We start from the raw sequence: 11,192 nt of genomic DNA on the forward strand, positions 1-11,192 counted from the left end.
CACATTGCACATTTCTCTGGTAGCCGGCACGTGAAATGTCATCAATTTTGGGCGGGAATAAAGGAGACTTAAAATTGAGCTACAGCCCACAAATCAATGTTCAAATTAGCCCAGGTTTACATGCACGTGTGGGGAAAAAAAATCCTCAAGTCAGTTCTCACACTCCCAAAATGTACATCAGACACAAAAGCTGCGACTAGAGCTCTTCACTCAGCTGCTGCTCTTTACTTTTAATTATTGACAGGAAACAACTTTCAAGATGAAAGAGACAGTTGAGGTCACTTCACTTTTTACAGGTTTTGTGAGCTGGATAATGGTTTATGTATCTTTAGAGCATCAGTATTGGAAAGAATCCACTCAGGATGGAAGTGTAATCGTGACCTCTGCAGTTTATGAGAACCTCTGGAGATCCTGTGCCAGTGATTCCACGGGGACATATGACTGTCGAGAATTTCCATCTCTCTTTGCCTTGCCAGGTAAGTAAAATCAGACATTCACTCATTTTTTAAATGACAATCGATGTATCTTAAAAATCTGTTTTGGATAAGCATATGAAGCATGTGTGGTTTCAGACTTGAATATGTGACTTTTGCAAACACTTTCTTTTAAATTATGCTATTTTAATGTGATGACTCAGCAGTGGCAATTGGATGAGTTTTCATTTTCAAATTTCAAGGGACTCAAAAGAAAATGCTACAATTTCCCAGGGCTGTTATAACAGAATTTACCCCTCTGAGCATCAAAACAGATACACATGCATCCAAAAATAAATGTAACTTACACATTTTTGACACTTTTTATTGAAAGCTGTTTGGCTAATTAAATCTAATCCAAGAAATTATCACAAAAGATTGTTTGGAAAAGGCATTTTTAAAAGATTAGTTTCATAAAATGCTTTAACCTTGGATGAAAGTTTGAATAATATACAAACAAATTGAAAAACAACAAAATAATTTACACCAATTGAATTAAATTGCACATCGAAATTTACTATTTTGACTTTTTTTAATGTATAATGCTTCTTAAGTGCATTATTGTGCAAAAAAAATGCTTTTTTGTTTATTTTCTTGCATAGTTTCTGTTACGTAAGCATACTCCTGAATATCCAACACACTAAGACACAGTACCTTTGTCTTTAGAAGCGTCTATGAAGTCAGCACAGACAGACTAAATCAAAGCAGTTCATAGTCCCTTATAATAAAGTGAAACAATCTGCAACACCAAACAGTTCTTCCTGTTAAAGGTAAAGCAATCTGCAGTCTGAGGGAGAATTTAAATGTTCAGTTCCATATGTTTGAGGCTGCTGACCGGATCAAAATCCATAAACTCATCTTTTCACAAACACATTTTTTATTTATTATATCTTGGGGGACAACCCAAAGTAAAGGTCATCCAACCTGGTCATCTTGGGGTCACTGTTTGATAACCTGCTCTGACCCTTAAGTTCCACCAATTTTCCCAACATCCATTGAGAGAGGGGATCAGTGATTGTGTAATAGCAACACTTTGTTCAAAGCACATGACAAGTGTGATACATGGCCGTATTTCAATAGATACTGGCAACAAACTCAACCTTTCTGCTCTGGAAGTTGTGCAAACACCTTTTCAAAAGGATTGAGAATAATGGAGAAATCTTAAGAGGGCAATTTGGAATTAATCATTGATTTGTGGGCTTTTGTACCACTTTGCGTGAAGGATTGCTGGGAACTGCTGCGGCTCTCTGAGGCTGTGCAGCTGACAACTTTTCACCCTTGAGGGAGAAGGCAGTTTAGAGGTTTACCGTGTGAACCAAGTGTTCGTTTTGGTAGATAGTTTGACACAAGTGAGATAAACCAAACCAGAGTGAAAAAAAATATGAATCCAATAGTGGAAGCGTTGGCTTGTTTTCTGGGCTTTCTGGGCTGGCTGATGGTTGGGGTTGCCCTTCCACATCGATACTGGAGGGAATCCACGGTGGACGGTAACGTTATCACCACATCTACCATCTATGAAAATTTATGGATGTCCTGTGCAACTGACTCAACAGGAGTTCACAACTGCCGGGATTTCCCATCTTTGCTGGCACTAAATGGTATGTGATGAATAACAATTTCATTTTGTTTTTAATACTGAATTTTAACATCCTTAAAATCAGTGCTTGGAACTAGGAAGCCCTAGGAAGTTTTAATGTGTGTTGTGGTAAGAAGTTTGGATAAAAACAGCCAAACTATTAAAGAAGGATGGAGGCTCTTCTGGTCTAAAAGGAATCATCTTTCCTAATCATGAGCTATTCAGTTGTAAAGGAGACAATCTGCTGTGAAAACGGGAGGCATCAGACGAGATAAGAGGAAAAAAACTGAAAAAGCTGCAATAAATTCTAAGAAAAAAGAAAACAAAAAAAACGTTAAAGTCATAAAAACTCTGACTCCTCAGAGATAAGATAAGGGTATTTCAAATTAACAATGTAGAAATTTAATGATGGAGGGTGGTGTCCTGATCTGAGTTCGGTCTGGCCGTGACGGAAAGACACAGAGCGGTGGGATGCCTCGCTTTTCACACAGTGATAAGCCTCTAGATAGTTGCTCTTCCAAGAACTTATCATAGCAGTGACAACAAAACATTTCTAATTTACAACATCCTGTTCAAGCGAAGTGAGGAGTTAAAAAGGTTGGGCTGCTGGTTGGTTGTTCTGTCTCTCAGGCTTCATGGAAAATCTTGCTTTTAACAGCTAAAAGTCTCCCCCACTACATACCAATACCTAACAGTTTAATAAAAAACATGGAGTTCCTCTTTTTGGCAAAGTTTTGGAGTTGTTATATATATATATATATATATATATATATATAAATCTTATATTGAAAGTCTCAAAAAATGATTGTGAAAATTGTTTATAAATTCTTGTCTATGATGTCACAAACCCTACCAATCTGCATAAAATGTTGCATTTTTCAAACTCTATAGTGAGTTTCTGTCTATGTTACCACAAATCCATAATAGTTTTGTGTGCTTTTATTCTCATTTGTACACAGGGTACATTCAGGCCTCCCGAGCTCTGATGATTGCTTCAATTGTGTTTGGGGCATTCGGACTTGCTGCTACGCTGGTGGGAATGCAGTGCTCCAAAGTATGTGGAGAAAACTACATTCTGAAGGGGAGGGTCGCAGCAATTGGAGGCGTATTCTTTTTACTTCAAGGTAAAATAGAAACAATAAAAAAAAAATTAAAAAGCATTTTAAAAAAAATACCTAACTGAAGTCACAACACAGCTAAATACTTTAAATGTACACATAAAAATAAATCATCTTGTGCCCATTTTACATTTGTTCCTTGGTTTTATATACAACACTGTTAATTAAACCAAAAAAAGCTAACCTTTACAGAGAACATTTGCTTAAGTAAACATACCATCACTCAAGCTTTACTCTGTGGACAAATGGTAAAATGTACTTGGTTCCTGTTACAAAGGATCTCCTTGCTCTGAAACGCGTATCCATTTGAGCAGAGGCCAATACTAGAAAGGTCAATGACTTATGCAAATATGAGTCACCTTCGTCTTGGCAATTAAGACCTTTTTCTAATTTCGCAATATTTTTGGCACAATCCCAATAGAAACACATTTCTGTGCAATGAAAGTTCTTAAATATTGTGTAACCCTTGTGCTACCTTAGGCATGTTTACATTAAAAGTGGGGTCATCTGCACCCCACAAGACAGCGCACTGAACTTTTTCTTCCAAGGATTTTTTATCTTCACTGGTGTCCATGGCAGACGTAAAAATCCTTTCCACCTTTGTTCAACTATGTCATGGGAAAGATCACATATCAGTGTAAGGGTGGGGTCATCTGGACCCCATAAGAGAGCACGAGGGATAAATGTTAAAGCATTCAAATTCAAACGGAGAATCTTTTAAAACTTAAAAAGTTGGCTGCATATTCATATTTTCTTTAACCAAAAATATATGGATGCGCAGAACTTTTCTGGATGGGTGGGAGTATCCACTGACTGCTGCGATGTTGTTTAACCCTTGAGATCTCTTATGGGGTCCAGATGACCCCACCCTTATATTGATGTGTGATCCCTCCCATGACAAAGTTGGACAAAGGGGGGCAGGATTTAATGTGTGCCGCAGACACTACACTAGTGACGATAAAACATCCTTGAAGAAGAAAAAAAGAGGTCTTGTGGGGTCCAGATGAACCCACTTTTAATTTAAACATGCCTACAATAGCACAAGGGTTAAAAAGCAGTCCAGACAATCTATGCACAATGATTACAATCATTTGTGTTTTACATGTTACTCAGGTCAGGATACATCACACAATTTAAAATATGGGCAATACAGAAAATTTGCAATCTCATGGTTTGATTATAACCAAACTGGATTAGTCAAGTCAGCAGACAATTGATTGTCTTCTAGCTTTAAATAGTAAAGGGAAAAAATGGAGACACTGACCAAAGCTTTTCACTTCTTGCTTTGGTTTCATAACAGCTTTCAAAAACGTACAATCTGTGTCAAAGTGTTCTTGAGCAAGACACTGGTCACACCCAGAGGGACTGATGACTGTAAAGTTCTTCAGGCCTTAATGAAAAGCACTTTACAGGTATACATCTATCCCGCCCATAAGGAAAATTGTGAAAAAAAGAAAATCATCCATCTATAAATGTATATCTCTTGTTTGTCTTATTTTAGACTTTTTTGGTTTGATTGTTTGAAATGAATAAATCCCAATCCAACCCAGCTCAGTTTGTAATGCAACCATCTAAAGCAAGGAGAAGGTATATCTTAACAAAGTAGAGGAATGAAGGTAAACAGCAGAAATAGAAGAGTTTTTATGAGAGGATTGAAGGGGAATAAATAGGTTACAGAGAGAAAAAGGTGAAGAAGGAGAAGGACTTGGGGTTAACGCCAGAGTAACAGAGAGAGGTCCTAATAAAGAGACAGTAGGAAGAGATACAGTTCTTGAGGATGGATAGAATCAGGAATGAATCCATGAGAGTAACAGCTCATGGTGAATGTTTTGGAGATAAATGTAGGGAAGCAAATTGAGATGGTATGGACATGTTGGAGAGAGGGACAGTGATGGTAAAAGAAAATTAGGTTTAATGGATAGGGGGACCAAAGAGGAGCTGATTGAGAACGTATTCAAATAGAAGCAAATTATTTGAATCGACAACTCCATAAAGGGAACAGGCAGAACACAAAGAAGTCAGATCTGGGCATAATACATTTTCGAATATCTTCCGGACTGAAACTTTTGTAGATTCTGTTTAAAGTACATTGTTACACTGCCTACACACACACTGGCCTCAGCAAGTGGCGTTGGAGCGACACCTTTCAATGAAGTCTGTCAGGATGTCCAAATTCAGTCCTCAAGGGCTGGTGTACTACATATTTTCCAACCAACCTGTCATTGAAGCTCCTTATTGGCCAAACACACCGGATCCAGGTAATCAGCAGCAGATATGGTAGGGTTTCTAGAAAACCAGCAGGATGCCGACCCTCAAGGACTGACTTTGGACACCCCTGTCTTTGTCAACATGTGCAAATGGCTCATTTTGTGCTTTTGCGTTCAACCAACCATACAAAAGTTTTTAGGCCGGTTTTCAACCTCTACTAACAAAAACGTCTGGCCATTGTACGTGTGTTGAAAGTTTTCTAATTTTGACCAATCAGAGACTCACATTTGGTAGAGACATGGAGTCTTTTTTTAATTCACAGAAGTGCCACCTGTTTGAAAATTAATCCTGAAGGAGAAATTAATAATTGAAGTTTGGCCCGACCAGAATTATAGGACACTTTATCTTTTATAGGAGCAAGATTTACGAGATTTACACTGCTTTCACATTTCACACCTTTTCCAACTGTACGTACATGCACTTGTATCAGGTAGCAGCCCTCCAGTGTGAACACTGTATCCTAAAAGCACGTTCAAAACCCCATGTTTGGAGCGTTCTTGAACACTGTAACACACAGTGGGTGTTTGTAGCATAACTCGGATCAAAAATCTGTCTGCACTTCATCGTTGTTAATCACATCAAAGTTCAATTGCAAGTGAACTGAAACTTGAGAAATTGGGCTTTTTTGTGACAGTAATCTTTATATTTTGCTTTTATAATTAAATTAGGGGCGCATTTGCAACTCACAACAATTAAGATAACTCTTAAAAGAAGTAAAAGTTATATTAAGTCGTACCTTTAAGACATTTGTATCCTTGTATTCACTTTGTATGCACTGCTTTAAGTCCATTCTATATCAGCCTCTTATCTTTAATGGATGGGTTAATCTATGTGTTTAAAGTGCCCAAGGTAAACAAGGTTTTGTGTTTGTAGGGATTTGTACCATGATTGCTATCTCTTGGTATGCAGCCAACATCACACAGCAGTTCTTTGACCAGCTGTATGCAGGGACAAAGTAAGTCAACAAGAGTTGCAGCAGAAAGTAATGAATCAAAAGGTAAATATTGAATAAATGAACCAGAACATAATGTACATTGTTTCCCAGGTACGAGATCGGACAAGCCCTGTACATTGGCTGGTCTTCAGCCGTTCTTGCCATTTGTGGAGGATCGTGTCTGCTGTTTTCCTGCAGAAGCAGTGTTCCCAGGGAGAAGATGTGAGTATTTCAAAGCAGTAAATGCATGCATAAAAAGAGACTGTTGCATTAACACTTCCTTAACTTTTCAGTGCCTACCCATACCAGCCGAGCTCCAGAGGACACATTCTGTCAACTGTGGGCACATCCCAAACGGCTCCGAGTAACTACGACAGAAACGCTTACGTCTGAGAGCTGTCAGCAGCTCACCGAGTCCTCAATCAAAACTGGTTGTGAATTAAGGGTTAATGAAGAGCTAAGTGTTGTAGATAATAATTAGTAAAACACATTGATTGTATTTAGAAAATGTTTTTTTTTTTAGCATTATAAACCTAATGACATTAATTTTGCTGGTTACACATTTCTAATGTTAAAACTATGACCTTTCTTTGATGAGCCTGGGGTTGTTACAGCATTGAAGATTAAAAGCACCTTTTTTACTTTGAACTAAAAATACACACTTTACAGTACAAATTAATCATTTTTATATTTCTGAACGTTTTCCATTTGTCTGATAATTGTTTTAACATATATTTTTATGTTGTACTCAAAACTGTTGAAGAATTTTTTTCCCCCAATAAAGATCTTTCTTTTATGCTTTTAAAGCATCTGGCAGGATTTTCTATTTCTCTCCAGACCTGAAAGAAAGCTTACAAAGCCCTAATCTCTTTTGGTTTAAACAGATAAAACATAATCTTTAAAGTCTTTCTTATTCGATTGTGATTTTCTGTTGAAATTCTGGACATACTGTTTGTTTTAAAACAGAACAAACAAGGAAACTGTTTTTTAAACTCGATTTTATTTTTCAGTGTGTAAACAATGTTTTTCTGATTCCAGCGTACTTCATATACTGAGAAATGGCACAAAATTGATGGGATTACAGTGAGATTAATGTTTGTTTCCCAATTGCAAATCCATAACTTTATCATAAGTTTGAGGAGAAATGTAAAAATTTAAACATCTTACTTCCTATCATTGATGTAATCAGAGCCAAGTTAATTAGAATTCAGTCTTCGAAATTAAAGATCTTCAAGACTTTTAAGGAAACGGATAAAGCTGTTGGCTAGTGCCACCTACAGGATAGTTGTGTCATTACATGCCACAATTCATAAATGTAGAATTTACCCAAATGTATCCATCTCATCTCACAGATTCTTCAGACAGATCTACTGGGTAAGGTTAATCCCTGAATAATAGCTTAAACATTTTTCACATTAGATAAAATATTTTAAGAAATTGGATTTCTTTCTTAAAAAGCAGCGTACAAAATCCAAGTCATTTAAATGACAAATTCATGATTTATTTAAAAAAAAAAGAACAGAAATGATAACAGCAGACATCAACCCTTTAAATTTTAGCAGCTTCGTTAGCTAAATTATCCAGGCTTTGTCCGTCGAAGCGTATGGCGTGCCAGCCTTCGCTTACAGTAAGATCCTGAGCTCCTTTAGCCGCATAAAAATCTCGCGAGGGTGTATTCCAGTCCAGCACAGACAGCTGCAGCCGCACGCACTGCTTCTTTTTTCCTACCTGATCAGACACAACAGTTTTGAACTTAAAACATTGCAATCAAGAGTATACATGCAGAAATATATTCCCTCTCATGAGACACTTCACAAAGCATTGTTCCCATTGTTATAAAAACGACTGGTAGAGTAAACACATTTACCTCAGCAACTTTGCAAAGTAACCCTTTGCCAATGCCGTTTCCTAAAAAATAAAATACAAATAGGTGAAAAAATCAAAAGGCCAAACTTTTTCTTTAATTGATTTATGTCTTGGGGGGTTGGACTTGCTCCGTGACAACAGTCTCGCCCACAGCGCAGAGGCAAATTTCTATTGAACTAATGTCATTCTGCAGAAACGATGTCCTAGAAAATGACACGGATTTATTGATTTTGCTTAAAAACAGCATAATCATAATTTAAAGACCACTGGGAATGGTTTTACAACTGATCAAAAGTGGGGTCTGATTGGAGTGGGACTTTAAAAAATAATATGGTGATTCATCATTTGATTAAAAGTACTACCAACAAAAAATCCACTAAAATTGACAATATTAAACCAATCTTGAATATACGGAAATAGCTAATAGAAATAATATGACAGAATAGAGTGCAGTTCAAGACATCACTGTGACTGTACCTCGAAATTCTGGCATCACATAGAGATCCTCTAAAAATATTGAGGGTCCCTTCCAAGTGCTGTATGTGTAGAAGTAAAGCGCATATCCGACGACTGTAAACCCTAAAAATAGGAGGAAAAAAATACCAATTACAACTGAAATTCACACAATGACTCATTTTTGCTGGTTCTAAAAAGCTTAAACAGTAAATTTGATTTAATTTTATTATTATATGGTCATTTTAGATTGTAGCAATCAGATACATATGGCATGGTATGAAACAGTATGAAGAAAAGAAGGGCTAAGATCAAAAATCTGAAAAGCCAAATGTACCTTCTTTTGATTTGTGCTCCTCAGGAACTTCTGCAACAAGACACTCGAAAAAGGGGCTCTCGCAGAAACCGTCACGCTCCAGTTCTACACTCAAACAAAAACCCAACATTTAAAGGAATGGTACCTTTTATCTTTCAGACACTATCAACCTCAAATCGATCAAGATGTTTGATTTATTAACAACAGGGAGTTTGTCAGTGGAATTGACACATATATTTCTCTTTAGTGTTTAGGTTGCATCCGCTGCTAATATTGATCAGGTAAGCTGTTGTATTGAAATGATAAATCAATCAGAAAATGTTTTAGTGTAGTAGAAAACATAGGTAACCCCACACAATACTCACAAACCATAAACATACGGTGTATCCTTCCTTTCAAGAGTTGGTGAACTTATGTTGAAGGTTTTTGCTCAACAACAAAAAGTATTTAGATCCAAAGCAAAATTTAAACCAAAAAAATGTTTATGATCCTTTTTAATTATGTATTTATTTATTTATTTTGGGGGGGTAAATGTTGATTTGGCTTTAGCTGCATACACAATGAAAACATCTGGAAACCTTATATAGAACTCCAGCCCTCAAAGGATCTGGAGTTTAGTAGCTGATGGATAAAACCGGCACTGTCAATGATCCATGTGTCCAAAGTTAACGCCAACACATTACATGTTCTCATTAACTTTTCTGCATATATTCCAGATTTTAGGACCCACCAGTCTGCATGCGTTCTGTTTTCCTGCTTAAACTAACATTTCTTTTAGTACCTGTCATTATCAGGCTTCACCAGAGCTGAAATATTCTAAATATTCCCACATTATTGGGAAATACAATGGTTGTTCCACTGACCATTTCACATAAACAAAAACAAAAAAAGAGAAAAAAGCAAGAAGCAAATGTTGTGTGTTTGTTATTTTATACATTTGTGCAAGCAAAGAGCATTGCAATCTGTCTGACAAGCAAGAACATCAATAAAACGTGTTTTATTTGTATTAGTTCCAACAAATAAATGTTTAAATAACCATCCACTCATACAAATAAAACACCCAAGTCTCTGTTGTACTATTTTGTAGTTCATAAGCTCAGTTGGACCAGGATTTTTGACTCAGACATGCAGGTTTCATGTTAGCTGGTTATATGTGTCATTATGAAGCTCCGTTAAAGACACAGTAAAGACATGTTAGTTAAGCATGTAAATATGGAAAGGATGATGGGTCCTGAAAATTAGAAACCCAGGTTTCATGTCTGCATGCGCTTATTGACTCTACTGACACCTGCTGGTCATAAATAGAACAACAACTACTGTTTGAGGAACTAAATTAAGTTTGCTAGCGAAAATATCAAAATATATCTGTGGAATAAATAGTGATGTTTAAACGGAGAAAATTTAAAGAACCACACAACATACTCTGCTTTTAATTTTATATTACCTTCATGGGTTATCTTGACTTGGTCGGGCATGTTTTCATAAACCGCCAGCTCCTGTCAAATGTATCTTGTGTCAGTGCGGGTACAAATAAACACAATATTACTTTATTCTATTTTTTTAGTACCGCTACTGGCTACACTTTGCGCAGCACTCTTTTTTTCGGTGAAGTTAGCTAGACTAGCACTTGCAGCGACTCACCATAATCATCCTGGATATTTCTTTGCAGTCTTCTTTAATAGCAGGACGTATCTTAAAATTCATGTTGACTGCAGCAAAACACTTAAAATTTCAGACAAAACTGACCAAAACCTCTAATGTGGCTACAAATTTTCTTTTGCCGTTTAACAGGAAATAGAAACTCTCGATTCAGGGTACTTTCAAATTAACACGCACGTATTTCCTTTCGGAACTAAATAATAGCTTTGCACTTTTTCTCTTGTTCTGCTCAGAACCAGGGGTGTAAATTATGTGGCTCTTTTATCCCCCCTCTGTGGCTTTATGGGTTCAAAGAAAAAATGCTAACGCTTTGGATAAATAGAAGGTAGATAATTTGACACAGGATGTTTTATTTTGAAACGAATTGGCACGTGCTGCTGTCTAACCATAGACTGTAGATACAGTCTATGTGTCTAACGTCTAACGTCTTAAGTAAATTTAAATAAATATTTAACACTGTTATAATTCATTTACTGGGACTATTTAAACGCTACATTTTATAAATAAAAGCCACTAAAACATTAAAAAG

At 36.6% G+C, this 11,192-nt stretch overlaps 2 protein-coding genes across 3 annotated transcripts; one reads left to right on the forward strand and one right to left on the reverse strand.

Annotated features, from left to right (window-relative positions):
• LOC112142669 (claudin-15) lies at positions 1–7,175 on the forward strand. Of its 2 annotated transcripts, none has more exons than XM_024266183.2 (5): positions 1–476; positions 3,009–3,173; positions 6,309–6,390; positions 6,481–6,591; positions 6,663–7,175. In XM_024266183.2, exons 1-5 carry the CDS (start codon positions 260–262, stop codon positions 6,760–6,762), a joined length of 675 nt encoding a protein of 224 aa, XP_024121951.1. In that variant the 5' UTR covers positions 1–259; the 3' UTR covers positions 6,763–7,175. The 2 variants fall into 2 exon arrangements, with proteins under 2 accessions (XP_024121951.1, XP_024121950.1); XM_024266182.2 differs by lacking the exon at positions 1–476 and adding an exon at positions 1,515–2,071.
• A 175-nt stretch (positions 7,176–7,350) lies between these two features.
• sat2b (spermidine/spermine N1-acetyltransferase family member 2b) lies at positions 7,351–10,906 on the reverse strand. Its single transcript, XM_024261301.2, has 6 exons — positions 10,646–10,906; positions 10,449–10,500; positions 9,026–9,109; positions 8,713–8,814; positions 8,237–8,277; positions 7,351–8,097 (listed from the first exon to the last, which is right to left on the reverse strand). The coding sequence occupies exons 1-6, from the start codon at positions 10,706–10,708 to the stop codon at positions 7,918–7,920; spliced, it is 522 nt and encodes a 173-aa protein (XP_024117069.1). The 5' UTR covers positions 10,709–10,906; the 3' UTR covers positions 7,351–7,917.
• Between the last annotated feature and the right edge of the window lie 286 nt (positions 10,907–11,192).

Source organism: Oryzias melastigma, linkage group LG14 (genome assembly GCF_002922805.2).
Source record: "Oryzias melastigma strain HK-1 linkage group LG14, ASM292280v2, whole genome shotgun sequence".
Lineage (NCBI taxonomy): Eukaryota > Metazoa > Chordata > Actinopteri > Beloniformes > Adrianichthyidae > Oryzias > Oryzias melastigma.